Below are 21,799 nucleotides of genomic sequence, written 5' to 3'. Positions count from 1 at the left end.
CATGGTACCATCACATGCTCGTAGACAATTTTCCAATAGCTTGCAGCGTTATGCCCCTCCACCATTTATGCCACCCAATAATTGCACCTCTGACGGGGCATGCTACAGCCTATAAGCACACCACGTTACACACTCGCAGGTCGCATGTGAATCCGATCACAAAGAACAAAGACAACATGAAAAGACAACATGGAGCAGAGCTCTTCTGAGCTCAGAACTTAGCCTCATGGTGCTTGGAACAGCTGATCGTTGCAGGTACCGTGTCATATGATGGCTCGGGCATGTATTTTGGTTTCCTCAGAACCTGGATCAGGAGAAACCATTTTTGTTGCATCTGGGCAAATCCAGCCGAAATGCTGCACTGGTTCCTTACTTTGCATCCAGACAAAACCAGGAACCTTCGTGAATTGATGCTGGCGCACAGAAAGGTGGGTGATTACACATCATCTCGCGCAGCAATTACAGCTCATTGCCTTACTCTTAGCAACTCCCTTACGTTCATAAGCGCCCCAGTGGGCGGCGGTGACATGCAAGTTTCACGCACAGCTGATCACTATCAGCATCGGGCCTAGATAATGGCTCTGTAGTGCATAGCAAATACATTGTGAGAGAACTCCTCAAAGAGCCGGGGTCTTACTCCCAGATCACCCAATTTTAGGGTTGCCCTACTAAGAAAATTCAGGTGGAGAATGTACGTAAAATATAACGCATAATGCAATTTGCCTACAGATGCTTATAAAGCAGAAACCTGGCTACAGGAGCAAGGAAGCGCCGTGCGACCTTCTGGGGTGATTTGGGCAAGCGTAAGAGGATGTCTATAGGTGAGAGGTGGTATAGAACAGAATTGTGTGGGGGAGACACAGGAGAGTGTATACTTGTATACATGCAGGGAGATTTAATGTATTATGCTTAAAACACTCAGGGCCACACTCAGGGCCTGATTCATGGAACTTTCAGCGCGGTGCAAAGTCACTTTGCACTATCAACAAACACTTTGATTCACTGAGCAGAGAAAAATCACTCTGCACTGCAAAAATCCACTTTGGACCACTCTGTGTATCAGAGTGTTCGTTGGTAGTGCAAAGTCACTTTGCAGTGCGCTAAAAGTTCCATGAATTAGCCCCCCCTGGCACCCTGCCTAGTCCATGAAAGAGCGATGGAGAAAAATGAGAAAGGGGAGGGTACAGGGAAGGAGCATGTAAAGAAGAGAGTGCGGTTTGAAGAGGGGTGGCGGGGAAAGTGAGCCAAACATGCTCAGGGAACAGTGTGAAGGAAGTCCTTGGCAGAGTGATCCCAGGCAGGCAATGGCCCCCTCTTCAGTCGCAGTGTCTGCACATAGGCCGTCTACATTTCTTTGCTTGCCCCCTCTCTTGATGGACACATTTACCTGAAGAGGCGAGAGCCAAAAGAAGACCTGGTCTAATGTGGCCAGCACAAAGAGATCGCTACACTACTGCTTCCTGTTGCTAACAAAGTCAGCAATCGGAGTAGATGAAGGGATGCACATGGAGGCATCTGATTTCTATATATGTATGACACTCCATGCTTTTTTCCCCTCTGTCCATGATTGGTTACTTGGCATAGGTTCTTGCTGTGTACCGGTTCGGTACGTTGCATGTCCAAGTTTTAAACCCCATGAGGGCAGATACAATCCAGAGGAGAACTAGGGGTGCCTGGGTTGGGAATCGGAGGAGAATGGGAGTTGGGGCAGGGTTCGGTCTCTGGTCAGGGCTGGACTTTAGAGCAGGAAAGAGACTCAGGGAAGGACTTAGCGTTGGAGGAGAAATGGGTCTTGGAGCAGTGACAAGGACAAGGAAGATCTTCAGATATATTGTAAGGGAGATCATAATATCCTCCATAAACAGGAAAGCATTTGACTTATTAACTTTCAAGTGAACTGAGTGGCTCCAACAGATCTTACACACAACCACAACTCACCCAAGGGGGTTTCATAAATGAAATATTAAGCATAATGTCGGTGCACATTCATGATCTCTGAGGCCATTATATACCTCTGTTCTGCTATGGGAAAAGGTTGGATCGTCACCAAACTTCTTCATGGAAGATCCGGCAGAGCCAGGATGAAGTCAGGGATGGGGAGGGAAGGGCTCTTTGAGCTCTCTTTCTGAAAGGCAAGCAAGGTGGGGAGAGTCTTCATTGGAGGGGATGTTGTTCCCATGACAGTGAAAGCTTCCATGCTTCCATGCCTGACTTTCGTGCATTTCTAAAGTTCGAGCCGGTGATCAGCTGTCTTTATGGGCACCCTCACTCCCTCACTTCCTTCAAACAAGTTAGGTTGGCTCCAAGGAGATCTGGCAATCGATGGATCGAATTTAGTGATATTTGAGGGAATATTAGGATCGGGAAGCTTGCAAGAGAGCCAGGAAACTTTCAAGAGTGCAGAAAATCCTCCACATCTGTCCTATATGGTAAGGAAGTCCAAGGACTCTTCATATATAATAACCAGTGCCGCGTGCTCCTCGACATGCAACCTCTCCTAAGCAGCTTTCAAGTTGTGCACATGCACACATGGCTCCAACACAACATTAGCCCCATCAATGGAATTACAAGGTAGTAAAGTACACAACACATCATGTGTGCCCTTGGACAAAGACAGAGCATGGTGTCAAACTGATGAAACGTTTAGCAACTCATTCTCCACATATCCTTAAAGGGATGGTCTAGTAAAAAAAATTATTTAAAAAATAGATAGGCCACATTAAAAAAAATACTAGCATCCTCCGTTTTAAAACTTCCTATGTAAAAGTTTGAGCTATTCAAGCTCAAAATTCGAAAAAGCAAGCACAGGGGCGCAGCCATTTTGGAAATGGAGGCCCTCCTGTGCTGGCTTTTGCTTTTGCAGCACTAATGAAGGAAAAGCCAGCCAGCTGTAGTAAACAAAGTCTACCGCTGGGTGGCTTTCCCTTCATTAGTGCCGGGACTCGGAGGACGCGGACCGGAGGGAGCCCCTTAGGGAGCCCGAGAGCCCCAAATGGGAAATGCTACGTTGTCTGCCTGAATCTGCTTTTCCATTTGGGGCTCTCGGGCTCCCCACGGAGCCCGAGAGCCCCAAATGGGAAATCAGCTGCAGGTAGAAACACTATGCGACATGTAAACATAACGGCATGTGTTTCTGCCTGCTGTGGCTATCACTTTGGGTCTCCGGTGCTCCGGAGACCCAAAGTGATAGCCACAGCAGGCAGAAACACACGCGGTTGTGTCGGAAAACGCTGTGGTTTTTCTTTCCAAGTTTCTCAGGCTCCTCCGAGCCGGAGGAGCCTGAGAAACTTGGAAAGAAAAACCGCAGCGTTTTCCGACACAATAACGTTGTATTTATGTTTGCGGTCGCTTAAAAAACGACCGCAAACATAAATACAACGTTTTTAAAGCTGCGGTTTTATTTCTAAGTTTTCCGGGCTCCTCCAGCCCGGAAAACTTAGAAAAAAAAACGCAGCTAGTGCTTATTTTTTGTAAAAAAAATAAATAGCACTTACCGAGATTCAGCTGCAGCTTTCCTGCTCTGGTCTCCGGTCCGCGTCCTCCGAGTCCCGCACTAATGAAGGGAAAGCCACCCAGCGGTAGACTTTGTTTACTACAGCTGGCTAGCTTTTCCTTCATTAGTGCCGCAAAAGCAAAAGCCAGCACAGGAGGGCCTCCATTTCACAAAATGGCTGCGCCCCTGTGCTTGCTTTTTCGAATTTTGAGCTTGAATAGCTCAAAATTTTACATAGGAAGTTTTAAAACGGAGGATGCTAGTATTTTTTTTTTATGTGGCCTATTTTTTAAATAAAAATTTTTACTAGACCATCCCTTTAAAACCCTGGTGAGATCTCCACCCGGAGGGTCCTTCTGATCCCTTGGGCATTGGGTGTACTGGTTAAATAGCATTGGCCCAGAGTCTATCCGGCGGCTTTCACTTAACGTAGGACTTCAACCAAATGTAAAGGGAGTCAGAGTAGTCCACAAACCTTCACACCTCTGTCCTTTTCCAGTGCCACCTTAGTCTTGGACAGGTGCCACATTTTACAAGTTTGCGTGAAAACCATGTGCAGCAATGGAAATGCGTGTTAGATGTCATCATAATGCCAGATATGTCTAGGCCAACGTGATCCCTGAATGTGTCTGGTCTCTAAAAACATCTGTGACCAATCTTGGAAAGCCCATCCTTTCTTATTTACTCTGGAAACACTGAAACTAACGCAACATTTACCAGAACCCCTAGCTCATGATAATAGTAGGAATATAGTAGGGTATGTATAAGGCAGTCGCCCTCAAGTCACGCAGCTATCTCACGGAGAAAATCAGCATCTCCGGCAGCCTGCCACCACCAGAAGCCAGGACACTTGCAGACTTGAAATCCACCGCTGCAAAAAAGGAAAGGATCGGAAAACAAGCAGTCTGTGCCTACACCCCAAGTCTATGGAACCTCCTTCCGTCAGCATCAGACTCGCATCCACTCTCCTAAAATTCAGAAAAGAACTCAAGACACACCTCTTCCAGGAATCTCTCTGCCTCAACACCTAGGCTCTCGCGTCGCCCTCTGCACCACCTGACTTGCTAAATGCCGCCCGCATCTCTCCTCCCCGGCACACAGTACAGCTATACCCCTCCTCTGTTTCCCTCTGTATCCTTCCCACCTCCCTCTATATCTGTTCTATTGTTACCTCTGAAAAGTGCTCTGTTGCTTGTCGAAGCAAGGTCTGCACTCAATAAATGACATAATAATAATTGTTCCTTGTGTGCTGTTCAATATTTCAGGCCCATTTTCTTGCTGTGACATTGGATAGATCTACTTCTTCCCTCCCCTTGTGCAAAACCCTGATGTCGTGTCATTCAGATCAGTCAGTGTTGCGTGTTTTGTGTATTCACCTCAGGGATTCCAAGGATTTGCTATGGGAATGAGGCCGCGTGTGTGTATGTATGCATTCTAAGGGCAATGAACCCATCAGAAACAACTCGATACCCGGCTGTTTCCTGCTGCTCGGCGCTTGCCCTTCAAAAGGCAACGATGGGAACCCTGCTCGAGGATTCTATTTGCTCTGCTGTCGATTGACATGGACTGACACACGCTTTATTAGTGTCATTCCCCGCCGGCTGCTGACCCTTGACAGAAAGACAGTGGGGGGATAGGGCGGGACTGCCGAGGAGCCTCCACTGCACAGCCAGGCCCCTTTTCCAGTCCTGCTGAAATGAGAAGACCACCTGCGGGGATGGGAGGGTGGGGGTTGAAATGTGAACCACCGGACACGCAACACCCTCCGCCCCTTGCAGTCTGACTGCCAAGGCATGAGTCTTGGAAGCTGAAGCCTCATTTGCAAGGGGGGCAGTCTTGAGCTGGCCACATAGCTCTGCAAGTTAAACTACTCGCTGCGGGGATCCGTCTATTTTCTGCAAATCATTGGAACGATCCTAGGAGGATGGGCTCCGTTTTCCATTGTTGATAAAATGAGGATTGCTTTGTTGGGCCTGTGCGGTGATTATAACTGCAGTTTAGCTATCATGGCTGGTAACCCAGGCATAGACAGAGTGTGACCTAGGTTGCTTTTTCCCTATCTACACCCAACACCTTTCAAACGACAGGAGCGTTCCTGTTCATTTTAAAATGTAAACAAATGAAAGGGATGATACTTAATATGCTCAGACAGTAGGTAGTAGAATTCGAAAAAAAGCATAGTTTGTATATAATAATTCCCATCAAAAATTCATGTTAAATAGAACTGCACAAATACGTTGTGTTTTGCTTCATACACACACATTCCTCCTACGCCAACTGCTGATGACTTTACACCACACCCAAAGCCAGGGCTGGACTGGCCTGTAGTGAACTCTGGAGATTTCACGGTAGCCTTCTGAACCCAGGACCTCTTTTGTTTGGTGACCTATTTTATTTCCAAAATTTCACATAGGAAAAGGGTCGGGCATGCTGAAAATGTGTAATTTTGGGCCACTTTTAACATTATTTCTAGGACCTCTTTTGGTCGCCAGTCCACCCTTGTCCAAAGCTGGTATGCTTCCAGACGCACAACTTCAGAAGAACTGGTGTAAAAGATGGAGCCGCACAACCACCTGTGGGATGCAAGGCAGATTGAGAGGGCGCCATTTTGAAACCCTGCAAAAAAATCTGCACGGCTGCCTATAGTATCAATTAATTGTTGGTTCGCCTCAGAAAGTGTATCGGGAGGACAACACTGTAGGGTGGAGCATTCTTTCCTGTCGTCGCCCTTCCTTTGCCAACTAAGGAAACCTTCTAAGGCGACCTTGACATGGCGGTCTGGAAGCTGTTAACCTCAGCGCGCGGGTGCTATTTCTGGACATTGCAGGACACGCGCATGCATGACAAGCCAGAATGCCACCTCGAAAGCAACCACTTGGTATTTGCACTATGCAGTCCAGAGGGCAACGAGCCTAGGGCCGAATGGCAACCTTTCCAGGCAGGTCGATGTCTCCCCACGGCCCGAGCAGAGCTGCTCTCCTCCGAAAGATCAGTACAGGTGAGGCAGGGCACCTTGGACACATAACACATCAAGACGGTTGCGCAGCGCAACAGGTCCTTGTCTTATTTTTTACGTAATTCTGGCATAGGGGATGAAGTGAGGGCCTCTCTTGGCCTTCAGAACAAGAAGTCAGAACATAGCTCTACACATGCACCATGGGACTATCCAGGGCCGGGTGAAGAGGGTCTAGGGGCCCAATTCAACATGATGGTTGCACAGCCCCTCCTTGCTTAGAGCGGAGAACAAAAGGCTGAGCCTCCCATGGGAGGCAGATATCGTAATGGAGAATGGGGCCAACAGTCGTCGATTATCACAAGCCAGCCAGCAGGGAGCTGAAACAGTAAGTCTCCTGAAAAGGATGCTTAGTTTTTCAGCTCCCTGCTCACTGGCGATTTTGTGATTAGTCCCCGCGTTGTGAGAAGGGCTTAATGTAGAGTAAAAAGGTACCACTGGGTCAGATGCCAACGCGCTAAAGGGCTCAAACAAATGCAGCTCACAATGTGCGCAGCGCAAAGCGCACAATTTAAAAGTCCAAAATTAAAGGTTGCTGTGTCATAAGACTGCTGACTGCCAAGATTGGGGCCGTTTCTGGGGGCTCCCCCGTGGCCTGAGGCCCTTTGAACTGAAAATGTTGAAAGGCCCTGATGCCCTCCCTGGGAATATCATACCATATCAAACCACTACTCAATTGGGGGTTCGAAGTTAAGGTGGCTTCAGATGAATTTCTAGGGTTTTGTTGCGATACATTGATTACCTTAACTGATACTTAACTAGAGATTATTTAATTGAACATATATATATATATATTTAAAATAAAATAAAAATTTAAATTTTATGGTTGAAGCATTGTTTCTGCATTCTGAATGACTGAAAGGAAACACGAAAACAATCAATATTTTAAACACCATGAAGCTTTATGTGCCCAATCATTTTCTAATCACTCATCAGTCACACCTCTTCCAGGACACCTACTGCTCCCAATCACCCTCTGAGTGCTGAGTGTGCAGACATCTAGGCATAGGCGTAGGCAGAGGCGTAGGCAGGGTATGGCCTGAGGGGCAAGGCCCACCCAAAATCTGTAAATGCCCACTCAGCAGCGCTGTGTGGGAATTTACAGATATTTACAGATTTACAGATATTTTTGTCAGTGCAGTGGGCCCAACTACATTAGGATCAGGCCCCAATTGCTAGACAATCCTGGCTACGCCTCTGCATCTAGGGTCAGTTCAAAGCCAAAACAAAGGTAAACGGGGACAAAGCTCTCCGTAGCTCAGAAGTTCATCTCGGTGCACTGGGAAAACGTGTGGTCACTCAAGGATGGCCTTTTCATTTCTATTATGCCGAATCTGGTGGGATCATGTTTGCCATTTTGCGAATCTGGCGTAATGTAGTCGAATTGCGGTGCTTCACACACTCATGCAACTATCTACAAGAATGCCAGGGACACTCCCAGCCCCAACCAGAGCATCTGTCAACACACACTGGCAGAGCCCAGTAACCTCGCCACCCTCTGCTCCCAACTGGTAAACCTTGACACACAACCCCACATCTCCTGACACACCCAGAAAAGATGCAGAGATCAGGAGTCAACTGTCAACTCACTCATGGGTGTTGGAGAGTTTACAAGACCCGCCCATCCGACACTTCTCGCAATCAGTCACCAACACACACACACACTTGGCTACATAGCAAGCTTCCCTACTGTCTATGAACATAGCTCTCAGAAAAAGGTTGCAGGACCCAACATCTTGTGGTCTCAGATAATGTCTCGGGAGGATAGCTCAGGGGCAACGTGATCACCTTGCAAGCAAGACGACAAGGAGCACCATAGGTTCGATCCGCGGGTCCGCGCTTAGAAACCTCTGGGTATTAGGCGCGTTATAAATAACTTATCATATCATCTCAATGGAGAAAAAAAAACTGACACTAGCGAGAAGCACGGTTTATATCGCCTCAAATATACTAGGAGAGATTAAGATTGGGAAATCGAACACATGCCCCCAGATACAACCCTGCCCCCCGCAAATGGTTACCCCTCCTTAGAGAAAGCCAACACCACTCTGTGGTGGCACCCAGACACCCTAAAGAGCTGGTGAATTGGGGAAAGTTAAAAAGCCCAACCAACCCCCCCCCCCCAGCACCCCTGGGCAAGCAGCACACAACAGAGCGACTCTGCTAATTACTGAGGACCACCACAGTGCCAAGGAGAGGCAAAAATGGCTTACTGGGCATTTTATAAATGCTACGCAACATAGCAAGTCACGCTCACCTGTCGGAAGCAGAGAGGCTGGGGCAGTCAGCGACATGTGACGCTACATTCATTCAAAGACGAACCGCTACCCCGTCTCCAGGAGCTCTAAATGTTAGATTTGGGCCCGAAATGTGACAGACTCTTCACCAGCCCTACGGGCTAGGCGGGAGATCTCCCCATTTTCTTACAGGTTACCCCTCAATTATATAGTCCAGGTGACATGAGAGTATAAATAAAACAGTCGAAAGATCTCATGGCCAGAGGGTGCACGTGCACAGCCCGAAATGTGGCGCCCTTTCTTCAAAGATCATTGCGGGAAACTTGGAAATTAAGAACATTTTCAGCATGGCAGAAAAAAAGCAAATATTCTTTTGGGAAATGTATCCACTTATTGGTTCAGAATCGCTTGGTTTCAGGGCACTATGGGCGGGCCTTTGAACTATGGGACTATTTAAACATATTTCGAACTAAGCATGCAAAAAATGTGGGATCGCCTCTGCTGAGAATGGTCACGGACACCTGTTCTCTCGGTTGGTTCCCACTGAGCAGGATCTGCAAACACGCCTTAGCCCGCTGTAACCCACAGAGGAGAAATCGGTTTGCATCTCAGGCTGGTCCCACCCACAAGGCGAGGGCAGTCCTGCGCCCAAGTGTTGGGCAATTCTCCTGTGAACCAGAGTACCATCAGCAACTGCAGACACGTGTGCCAGCCTGGCTCTCTTGCTCTTCACTGATGATGCCCAACGAGGCTGAAACACGTGTCTGGGGTGGCTGATGGCACTCTTGTTCAGCGGAGAATTGCTTGGCATTTCGCTGCTTGACTAACAGAGTGCTATGCAAATTGATATTCCTCCTCTGTCAAAGGCACAGTGAGGCAACACATGGTGAGGGGCTCCTGAATGGGAAACAACCGATGGAACAGAGTACTTGGTTTTGTTGGGTCTCAGTCGAGGGGCTCCCACATTTGTGCATATTTCCAATCGATGCTATTAATAAGAGTGAAGAGATAATTCACGCCAAGTAGCTGTGAGGTTATTCAGGATGGAATCTCTGTTCATGCCCCATCACAGGCCTCTTTGCTCGAGGGCCCACTTGTTTGAAATTCTGCCAACACATTTCCTGGCACACATATATATGGGGGTGGGGGTTATAATATTATAATTGGGTATTTAAAACACGCTTAATACCTGGCGGTTTCTAAGCACAGACCAGGGGATCGAACCTGTGTTGCTCACCTGCGTTGCTGCGCGTCATTTTGCTTCCAAGGCGAGCGCGTTGCATCTGAGCTATCCTCCCAAGATGTTTGCATTGGGGGTTTGTGCTGGGCCACGTGGCTGGCCAGAGCATGACTGACACATGGCTGTTCGGCTTTTGTCGCACAGTGACTCTTTCTCACAGAGGGCACCTTATGAATGAACATCAAAGAAAGGTGCATATGAGATGATAACTCCTGGAATGGAAGCTTCGCAGAGAAATTCCCTCGGGCAATGATGGATTCCAGGTCTTCACCAATTACTGTTAGTGACGATTTTAGTACACATACTTGCCCATGTTTCTATGCTTTCTTATTGTCATTAATATCATTTTTTTTTAAATAATGCGTGCGACGACTACGAGATAAAACAAACTTCGTTTTAGAAAACAGAAATGGGGCTATCAAAAGCAAAGGTGTGACGATTTCAGAGAATGGCGGCAGCCCAGGGAGCAGGGCAGCCCCCTTTGCTTCTCTCCTCACGCAGCTGTTTTTCTCTCTGATTCATGGCTGCGTGCAAGGCCCTTGCAGAGGGTTCATTTGCCCGGGGTCTGCTTATTGAGCGGTCCATTTCAGGATATGTAGAGCGCCGCGGGGGCACGGGGCCTTCTAATCTGGTCCCTGCTCCGCCGGTCGCAGGCCTGACACTAGCAGCCTGTTTACAAGGCCAAGCAGAGCGGCGTGTTCCAGCTCTGAGGAATGCACGCCGAATAGACCACGGGCTGTGCATGTTCCAGCAGGAAAGAAGACTTCTGAGGTATAGCACTTACAGCCGTGGGTCCAATGGATCACAAAGAACCGCGTTGGGGTCCTCCGCTCTTTGCTGCTCTTCCCATGCAGTTAACTCTCTTTTCCTGCCTTTAGTGCTATCATGACTTGCCAGCTGGCCCCCACGGCATCAGTCACCCCCGCTAACAACCCTTACCCATCCCTCTGAAAGTGATTCCTTGCTGTTACTATTACGAGTCATGTATGTGCAATTGACGGGACAGGTGTATGCAGTTGGCTTGTAGCAACGTGGGCTGTCAAATATTGAAGGATTACACCATGGGTTAGCAAGCTGTGTTATGCTGAACACCCCAGCGCCCCCTTCCCCCACACCCACCCACGAGAAAAAAGTGAAATTGGCGGGAGCCCACCAAAAGCAAAAAGTCCTTATATGTGCTATTAAAAGCAGCCGCCATCCCCATAGCTTTTAAAAGAGCCTGCCTACCCCCACCGGCGCCACCTCTGGGTCGTCCCAATGGGGCCAGTCCGGCAGTCTGAAAACCACTGGGCTACACAGCTCAAAGTTTCAGGTGTTCCAACGTGCACCTGACTGATGGGTCTGTACTGTGCCTCCTTGTGGATGGGATACCGGCGGGTGCCCTCAACCTCATCCTTCTGGGGTCCACACAACGCTCTCTGTCTAAAGCACCGCGAGACTCACATGGAGCGCAACGTGAGCTCCACACACACACACCGCCTATGTCATAGGAATGCACCGGACACTCTATAGTGTAACACAAGACAGTGCATGCTTGTTTGCTGCGTCCTGTAGTTTAGCTTATTCTACGGTAAACGTAAGACGACAAGTCCCAATAAGAAGTGACATTGAGGCCACCGTCCCTGTTTGGAGCCGTTTGGCTTCTAAAACGGTAAACACTTCTCAAAATGTGCTCTGTATATTTAAGCCAGCAGTGACAATCTTTCATGGCGGTGATGGGGGTTCTTGGAGTGAATGAAATGGCTGTGGCTTCCTGGTTCAGTACGCAGCACGCCGCCTCACGCGCCGCGTCAGGGCCCTAAACCCGCGCGCTCCTTGCCCGGACCTGTTCTCTTCGCCGAAGGAGCCGCCCTCCTCACGTGGAGTACTCAGCGTGTGCGCTCAGGATAAAAATTAAAAAAAAGGCCTGCGCCGAATCCGCTGCATGCAACTTTGCATGTTCAGCAACAGGTGATATCATTTTTGCCGGAACTAACAGCAGTGCTTTTCAACCGCGGATACGGACGAAACTATTCAAAAAGTGAGCCTCGTCAGAATACCAATTCAACGTCGCGCATACAACACAAGAGCGGACGCTACACAACCCCCCGCCCCCGCCCTATATATATATACGCCCCGACCTATATATACGCAGCCTCTCTGGTTAGGACTGCGCGTCGCTTTGCTGCCCTGCAAGCGCCCTGATGCTGGCTCTACCAGGTTACGCCAGGTGGCGCTATTCACGCTGCCTGCACATAAAAGCGCCGGCTGCCTCGCGGAACACCGGCTTTAGCTTACTTTTTTTTGTTTTTAGCCCATTGCCAAACAGGTTTTATGTGGTTGTTTATATAGGACTGCTACCACATACTGCGTATGTCCGTAAAGAGCACCCAGGCCTCGATTCAGCTTCGCCGCATGGCGGTGCCAACGCTGCCAGCCTGTTGACTACTCCTGACTCACCACGACACCGGTCCTCTCCTATCAATGGAGGCTGCTAACCCAGTCGGCTGGCAAACCACTGAGCCGCGGATCCGGTCTGGGGGTGGGGGCGTTAACTGCCACGCAATCCTCCCTCACAAAATGCTGTCCCCGAGGAGACTGCTACAGCACGCACCATTAACCCAACCTAGCTGTCACGGGCGGTGCGCGCCTCACATGCTGGGATTATCTTTGAGATATATAGTGTTCGCCCACTCCAACGCCAAGTACGTCAGAGTGGGTCAAAACTATATCTCAAAGAATTCTGTATGTGGGGGGGGGATTAACATAAAAGCCAAGGCTCGCAAAAAGCTGAGGACCAGGCAAGGAGTCGCACGGCGGAACAGAGCGTGGACACTGTGCGTTATTATGTTATTATATGACGCCTATTGCCGAAGCTCTGTCACCTATGTAGATTGAGCCCGGAAGATTACGTGGCATGCCCACGATCTCACTCACACCCATGACGGGGAGAAAGAACCTAGACCGGGTGGCTCAAACACCAGCAATGTAACCAGAGTTTAAAGCCCGCCTGTTCTTGTCAACGTTGTTTTCGAGTGGATTTGAACAGTAAAGCGAACTAGGTGGGTATCAAGTCCATCCGGGGCACCACCACGAACACCCCGGATCTTCGCCTGGCAGTGCTGTGTGTGACAGCACTGCCTCAGACACCCCTGCTTCACAACAGGCTTACCATGTCTCTCTCGTATGTCCCCGCCCGCAAGCGTCTTGCTGAAACAGCTGTCAAAAAGACAGTGGGCCTGATTTACACAAAAGTTTAACATGGGAAAGTCCCATTGAAAACATGTTTGTAAATCAGACCCAGTGTCTGCTGAGGCTCTTAGAGAATATCGTTCATCTGGTCCCTTATGTTTTCCCATAAACTCTTTCTATCACCAGCCGTGCATGTTTCCCTCGACTTTCTGTGCACATGTAAATACTGGCGATTACTAATAAGTGAGGGTCCCACGCAGCGTGTACACTTCACAGCACTTCCATAGCGCTCCTCTATCCAGGGGTTCCCCCAACAAAGGTGGCGAGGGTGGGTTGGTCCGGCGTGCTTATATCCTGCCGGTATCAGTGTGCCCCCCCCCGTCCCCGGACTACCATGGGACTGCCACTGTAGCAAAAGGAATCGTGTGTGCTTTCAAAGGTGGCAGGGGCACCCGCCAAAGTATCGTGGTTGTTCCTGAGTCTACACCTCAAAGCAAGGTAGGACTGGGGCAAAAATGAGGCCCGAGGCTCAAAAAGATGTGCCCCCCAATAACAAAGACGTTTCCTACCTTTGTGAGAAACTTTTTGAGTACTACACGAGGTGCACGTTTTGTGAAAACGGCGGAGGATGGCATTGGTCAAACTCGGTGAACCGTGCACTACGATAAGGGATTAAACTGCCCCCTATGGCCTGAAAAACCTGGTGCACACGAGACTGTGGCTCGTCCCACCGGCCAGTGCCCGAAAGGCAACTCCAAATGGATCTCCATCAATCAGTGGGCACCTATAGTATTGGGGCAACTTCCCCGACTCCCCCAAGACCTTCTGGCACTTAAACCTTTACCAGTGTTTTTGTTTAAAATTCAGACCAACCAGGATATTGCGTACAATGTTGCCCTGCATACTGCCTCTTTCCTGAAATGTGCCAATCTCACACCCTCCTGTCAAAAAATGAGCCTCAAAAATGCTGCAAGAAATGTAATTTTATGCCGAAAAATTTGCATTTATGCCGAAACATTTTACATTTCCTTCCGCAATATCCTGCAGGGGTCGGAATTGGCGTATTACAAAACGCCCAAAATAAAATTAAAATAGAAGTAAGTGACCCCAACCCCCCGCTAAACTGCCTACCCATGCCTGCCTTCGACTCCTATCGACTGACATTGATTGGCGGGAGTGGGAGGACAGGGGTGAGCTAATCTTTCAGATCTATTTAAAAGCAGGTTAACAGCACAGAAGAACCCCCTGCCCAAGGGAGCTAAGGGAGGGAGGGGGCAGGGGGTGGAATATTTAGACAGCGGGCAATCATTACACAACCGAGAGACGAAACACTGACTTTTGGACCTTGTGGACAAAAAGGAGTTGAACTCAAATTAACCCTATCACCCCCTAACCCCCACCCCACCGCAGAAGCCCAGTCCCTGTTGCCGAAACTCCACCTCCCTCTTCGCAAGGATTTGCTTCAGTGAGCTAGGCACACAGGGCAGTTTAGGAGACAGCACACTAAACAGAATATTAAACTATAATTTCACTGGGAGCAGTTTCAAACGCCCCCTGAAACATGCCAACGGTTCGACAGCCGACCTCGCCGCCATGTCGGGCTGCATTGCAAAACACAGTGCGCGAGGGGCGCTGCGTGAATATCCACATTTCAAAACGTGGGAAGAGAGAGGCGATTTTGTGTTGGATTGAATAACACGGTCTCGCCTTTTACAGATGGCTTACATTTCTGAGAACATATTAATATTCATTAGTAAAAACACACGTTTTAGATGCAGGTCACAGTCTGGCGAAACAAGCTGGCGTTTTCTACCACAGCATAAAAGACGGTATTGAGGAATTGAATTAATGCAATCTCGATTCCACGGCTGTGCCTTTCCTTGGCAAAATGAACTTCTAAAAATAACAGAATCTTGAAGGAACACGGCCATCCCATAGGCTAAACTTAGGCAAGTTTTCTCCCTCAGGATTCTGCGGCATGTTCCCACCACCGCCTTCTCTCTCCCCACCCCTCCAATAGACCTATGAAACTGGACATTATGAACTTAACTCATGTAGTCAGCTGTAGTGAAGACTCTGGGCTCAGTCCTATGCTGTTTAGGGAAACCGATCGAAACAAGGCCCTTATAGCTCCAAGAAACCCACACACTGCCGTGACATCTGCAGAGCGCCGTCACGACTGCATGTACCCACTGAGTGGAGGTGATAGGCCAGCAGGTTATAGAAAAAGACCACAACTCTGGGTATACATTTGCAGATCACTGAGGTAGATGTTTATATTTAAGAAAAGCAACAGCAACAAAAAGCTGCATTTTTTCACTGAGAAGCATTTTCAACACGCCCTCTGTAAGAGGAACCGAGAATCCAATGCACACATACAATAATAATAAAAAAAACACTTTTAACAACTCTGTACATTCTCCAAAATCAGGGCACAGCCCTAGTGCAAAATATATATTTATATATTTATAGATACTGTATAGTCATCTTACATTGAGTTTGCTTGGGGCCACTGAGGGGTATGGTGATCCACTGTCAATATGTCCTACAAAGGGGAATCCTCGGGGTGCGTGTGGTGGGTGCCCTGCTGGGATTCCCCCCCACAGCCATTGGGGAGAACCCCCACAGAGTTTAACAAGGCCTCGCTGGCGTTGCCAGCCTCCTCAAAGACCACTTCCAAGGTCTTCTCCTTGGCTGACTGGTAGACATCCTGCTCGTCGTTGCAGCCGCTGTTGCCATTGCTCTGGTAGTAGCCGTTGGTGTAGAGCTTGGAGGCGGAGCGCCGCAGGCACAGCAACTCCTGGAAGGCGTACCTGAAGTCCGGGCTCCGGCAGTAGATCAACGGGTTGAACGCCGAGTTGACATAGCCAACCCAGTTCAGGAAGGTGTAAATGTGCACAGGCACCAGGTTCTTCTGGATCACATGCACAATGTTGACAATGAAGAAGGGCAGCCAGCAGAGGGTAAAGGTCCCCATGATGATGCCAAGGGTCTTGAGTGCCTTGTGCTCCTTCAAGCAGAACTTGGAGGCCCTCCTCGTCCCTCCCTTGCCGTTTTGGTCCTGCTGGTTGTTGTTTTGGGCGTGAAACCTGCCCTCGCACTTATCAATCTTCCGGAGCTGTTTTTTGGCCTCTTGAAAGACCCTGGAGTAGACAAAGACCATGACTACCAGGGGCAGGTAGAATGAGATTATGGACGAGGTGATAGCATACGCCTGGTTGGTGAAAAAGCCACAGCAGGTCACCTCCTTGTAACAATGCAATGCCTCATCCTCGTCTGTCCGGTACCAGTGCATATGGATGGGCAAAAAGGAGGTCAGGGCTGAGACCACCCAGACCAGCAATATGACAATTCTCGCCTTGCACTTGGTCAGCAGGCTCTGGTACCTGAACGGGGAGGTGATGGCAAAGTACCTGTCCACAGCGATGACACACAGCGTCTCGATGCTGGCTGTGACACATAGGATGTCGAGTGAGGTCCAGAACTCGCACCAGAAGTTGCCAAACTCCCACATGTTCAGCATGATGGAGCTGGCACCGAAAGGCACCACGGCCAGCCCCATGAGCAGGTCGGCACAGGCTAGTGAGGTGATGAAGTAGTTGGTGACTGTCTGCAGCCGCTGGAAGCGCGCGATGGCGGTTATGACCAGCACGTTTCCAAAGACGATGATCAGCACGATAACTGACATGATGATGCCAATGCCCACCATCCAGGCATCCCCAGGCTTTGCCGGGCCGGTGGACACGTTTCCTGTGGCGCTCACGTTGCCTAGCGTGCTGGCGAAGGTGGTCGCTCCCATGGGGGACCCCATGTCTGTAGATTGCTGCCAAACCCAAGAGATCTTCTCCTCCAGAAGTTATGATCTCCCAAGCTGCTGCCTTGCATGTAGCCAGTTCTAGGGGTTGAAACCCCAGAGCGCAGGTTACCGTATCCCAGTCCCAGCAGAGAAGTGCCAACGCACGCCCTTTGAAAAACAAGAAGTGCTGGTACTCAGAGCCTGGTGGTGTAAACCCATTTAAAGCAAGACAAGCAGCTGCAAATCCAGTGCCTTGGCTCCAGCCCAGCTGTTTCGTATCTCAGCCAGAACAGCGTAGTCCTTTCCCACTGCTACTGTTCGATTTTGTTTCTATTTCGATATTCCCCGATCATCCCGATGCACCGTCTTTACTCTCTTCGTGCGACTGTTTTTTTTTCTTGGCTACATCCACGGTTTGAGCTTCTTGTGTCTGTTGCCAACTTTTTTCCCCCGCAACGCGACTTGACACCCAGCTTCACTGCTGCCGCTCGGCAAACTCAGCTCCCGAATCTGCCCTCACAGACGCTCAATCCCAGGCTTTATAAACCGCGCTCGAACAATCTCGCGTGACGTCGCGTTACGGGCGGCGCAACGGCGCGGCGAGCGCTTGTGTTTGGAGCGCAGAGGACCGTCCCCCAAGGGGCGTCGTGGTGGCGTCCTGTCAATCACAGAGAGCGTGACGCGCTACGGCGTGCGCTCTGCTAGGCTGATTAGACATGACAGGGGGAAGTGCGATCGCGCGGGACAGGGAGACCCTGCGCCCAGCTGCCGGGAGCCGCGCGCCAGCGGGTCCTGGGCATAAGCACACCTTTAGTGTTTCTCTCAAGACCTAGAGAGCCCGACGAGTTGGATTTAAATGTGCTTAAACAGGTGCAGTGTTATGATTTGCAGGATTATAAAAGTGGCACCCGAATCTGCCTTCTTCAGGATGTTAAAACATGCTGTTTACTTGCTGCATAACGCTGCCAAATGTGATTATTTCATTACAAACGAAAATCTTCGAATCCAGGTAACAAACAGTACAACGAGAATCTGCAGAAAGGTGAGACGTTGTATACAAAAAGAGCATAATCTTGACGATTGATTCCCGTTTAATTATTTTATTGGGTATAATTTTTATTACAAAACATGCAAACAACTTCGAAGGAATTGCGTAGCATAAAGTTGACGTATGCATATGGTTGCTTATGCAAAACACAAATATGACGTGCACGGCTTGACGGTGCTTCATCTGGTATTGGACGAACACATTATTTCACACCGTGCTTTCTGGGGTGTACGTAAGAGCTGCAAGTCCAGCGTTTTAGTTCCAAATGACCATATGCCCTAATAACTGGAGAAGATATATGCAACATTCAGGCGAAAATAATGGCATCCCTCGATATCACGATTGTGTCACAAAATCCCCACTTCATGTTTAAGGTGTATAGGAATGTGCCAGAAACAATAAGCGCACTCACGCCATTAGACAGTATTATATCACATCCATTTCACACCGTCGCATGAGGCGTGGCTGCTGCATGACTCCCTCTCTTTAAAACGATTGTGGCAAAACATTTTTTTACCTGTTACGGCCAGGGAATGCGTGTTACGTTTGACCACTTGGTGGCGCTAATAGTCTACAGACGGGAATACGAGTGTGGCGAGCTCGAGAAATGGAACAGAGGACACTTTCTGAATTGGCCAGTCCGGTACAAAAGTGCCGGTATTCATGTATACCAGCACTTTACCGGCCTGGCCGACTCCGGGTTTGCCGGTTGGACACCTGGGTTATCTCCTGCTAGAGGTATGCCAGGTGACCTACTGGCAGCAAAATGTCATCATTACTTATAGGACTCCATGAATTGGGATTTAAGCCGTCGCTCCAGCACCTGTAATCCGATGGCGTGCCGGAAACGGTATCTACATTTGCTGGTATGCTGGCTCTACCGCCAGGATACCGGCAAACTCAGAATGAGGCCCAGAAATCGGATGTGAGTAGACACGTGATCCTTTCAGAAGGGTGGAGCCTGACTGCCCTTTGTCTATAGAGTCCCATGCATTATTTTATAACCAAACCCTGAATGGAGTTTGATGCTGATTGAGTGTGGCATATACGATATGTATATGCTTTTTCAATGTCTATGGAATGTCTTTGTAGACTTGTATTAAGACATAGGAATGGCTTAAGCCTCAGGCTTCCAGAGCACTGGCTCAACAGTTTGATCCTACCTTGTTGAAGTTTGGCTGCGTTCCAGGGTCCAAAGCTGTTTTTGTGGGTTGAAATGAATGGTTTGCCAGTACCAGTCCCTGTCTTGCCAGCATGCAACATTTCTTGTGTTGAGGTGCCTGCCTACCCCACCCTACTGCCCGCAGGACTACCCAAGACTCACTTGCACTGCTACTCCAGGACCACCAGCAATAGTGTTTTTACTGGTGGTAAGAAGTGTTTCACCAGGGCCCAGCTCCTGCAATGTCCTTCCTCACATGCTTCCCAGCACCTGTCATCCACACCACACCTGAGGCATGAAGACAATTCGAAATATTTTAAGTTGCCTGTTGTATGTATCCACATGCAGCAGCAAAATAGTAACATAGCAATATTGGCCCCAACAATGCTGCCAGTGGCAGCTTTGCAACCCCCTGGCAATTCTTCAGAGACCTTGACAACTGATATGATATGATATTTTATTTGTATCGCGCTCATACACAAGTGTTTCAGAGCGTGAAACTGATTTCATGTTGAGACCCTTTGACATTTTTCAGGTTGCCATTTGTTTGTCTCCACATGCTGCTATGTTGGCCCCCACAACGACCCCGGAAGCATCATAACATCCCCCTGGCAAGGCTTCAGAGACCTTGACAACTGGTTTTATTACGTCTGTGATTATCTACTTCATACTGCTACAAGCTGCTCATACAACCAATAAGCAACTTTCAATAAACATCAAAGTGACATGCTCAACAACTTTGAATTGTGCTCCTGTGCCTTACTGACAACAGTATTCTAGATGTCCAACCTCTTAACCAGCTTCTATGTCATAGAAGACCCTGTCATAGAGCATCACATTGCATTGCATCCTGCAGCAACTTAATAAAGCGTTAACCCTCATTCCAAGAGCTGGTATGCTTAGGGCCCTTTAATATCGTGCATGCAATGTATGGGATCTCAGAGTAATTACACCAACTCAGGAAGATGGCAAAGTTACTGTTTTATTAACAATTATCTAAAACACAGATCTTACAATGGAAATCAATGGATGTTTGCTAAGGAGCTCAACGATTTTCTCATAAAAAACATCCTTGTATAAAAGAAAAATATGGCAGAAGTGACATACTACGTGGAAAATAATAGACAGCGTTTCAAAGGTTAGGATTGGCTGACGGAAACATCTAAATATACTTTCTATAGGGACTAGGATTGTGATTGGGTGGTCACTCTCAGGTGGACAACTCATGCCTAACTCTAAAACACGTAATCTTCAACACTATTAAGTACACAGTTGATCGTTGGTCTTCACACTATAAGGCCATTCGTTATATGGCCCTTCACAATTGGTTGTCACGCCTGTGCCATTTCTGGAACATTCGGTTCAATTAGCGGCACGTAAGCTCAGACCCAGGTGCCAGGAGGTGGACTTGACTTTACCTCCCCACCCAATTAGCCCAACATCTCTCACCACTCATGCCTTCTGTCATGAAGATTGTCTTTGAACTTGTCCTTGAAAAGTATCCTTGTCTGTGGGAATATATGGGAGTGCAGGCTCTCACTATCGTTGTTCAAGGACTCCAAAATCAACTCTATTTCCATCTTTGGCTCACGTGACAGTAGACCATTATTTGGTCAATTTTGCAGCATTTTAACGTCTTAAATGAATACAACTTGGCACTCTTGGTCTTTCTTTGCACATTAACAAGGGATGATTCATCCTTTGCACATTCACTGCTTTCAAGAATTGACGACCGACCATGGCCGCTTCAGTTTTGATACCAAGCCAGACAGCGTTGCCCGGCGCTTATACGATCTCAGCTTACACTTGCTGCAACACAATTCTCAGCCTTTCCTCTCCATGGGTCTGGGCTTACCAAATTCATGACAACAATGTCCAGCTCCTATACAATGGCAGCATTTCCTGCAATCTATTCACTGCCTATAGCCAGATTCTTTGACCAATTTGTCTACTTGTGTTTCAGTATCTGTACAGTTATTGAATGGTTGATTTTCTGCAGCACTTCTTACACATACAATCTTCTATTCAAACATGAACGTTTTCTCAATTTTTAACTTTGTCATCAGTTTCTGTAAGATTCATGCATTCTCTTGAGCCAGTATTCTCGGGGCGTCACGCATGTTTCTTGTGACATCACTTGCTTCTCTCTTTGCTCCTTTTCGTTTTCCTTCAGGGAGTTCCTCGCTCAGATTGTCGTCTCTTCCGGAATACATTAAATAGGGTTTTCTCAGTTTATACCTTCTTTCATATGTCCGCTGTGGTATTGGCACAACTGCTGGTGTCAAACATGGTATAATTTCATGCTTACAACATATAGGAGGTAGGGGGGTGGGGTTCACTGCAGAGGCATGTAACTTCTCCTCTACATTCCCTCCTCTGGTCAAGTCCTCGACCACCTCCTCAATTGTCTCCACATCTTGATATTTTGTCTTGAAGAAGTGCTTCTTCGGAGTCCAAATTTTCATCACCCCCCTCAGGGTGCTGGCTAATTTTACATGCACATATACACTCCAGGTCATGTAGTTGCATTATCCATTTGGATTACGATAGACCCATCGTCCCACATATTTCTTATGATTTTTTGGATACAGGGACTTTGTTCCTTCAGGTGCTACGATGTTGGCCTCAGCTCTTCCTTG

The 21,799-nt window shown here is 48.4% G+C and overlaps 1 protein-coding gene across 1 annotated transcript; it reads right to left on the bottom strand.

Moving 5' to 3' along the window:
- Positions 1–15,400: 15,400 nt before the first annotated feature.
- ADRB2 (adrenoceptor beta 2) lies at positions 15,401–17,468 on the bottom strand. The gene has a single exon (XM_069651385.1). The coding sequence runs from the start codon at positions 16,963–16,965 to the stop codon at positions 15,700–15,702; it is 1,266 nt and encodes a 421-aa protein (XP_069507486.1). The 5' UTR covers positions 16,966–17,468; the 3' UTR covers positions 15,401–15,699.
- Positions 17,469–21,799: the final 4,331 nt, after the last annotated feature.

The sequence above is a fragment of the Ambystoma mexicanum genome, chromosome 3p (genome assembly GCF_040938575.1).
Source record: "Ambystoma mexicanum isolate Mex_15411 chromosome 3p, UKY_AmexF1_1, whole genome shotgun sequence".
Classification (NCBI taxonomy): Eukaryota; Metazoa; Chordata; class Amphibia; order Caudata; family Ambystomatidae; genus Ambystoma; species Ambystoma mexicanum.
The sequence above is the reverse complement of the archived record's forward strand: the minus strand, read 5'-3'. Positions and strand labels throughout refer to the sequence as shown.

Excerpts from the sequence above, each read along its gene's own strand:
- ADRB2 (XM_069651385.1), bottom strand. The coding sequence starts at position 16,965 with ATGGGGTCCCCCATGGGAGCGACCACCTTCGCCAGCACGCTAGGCAAC.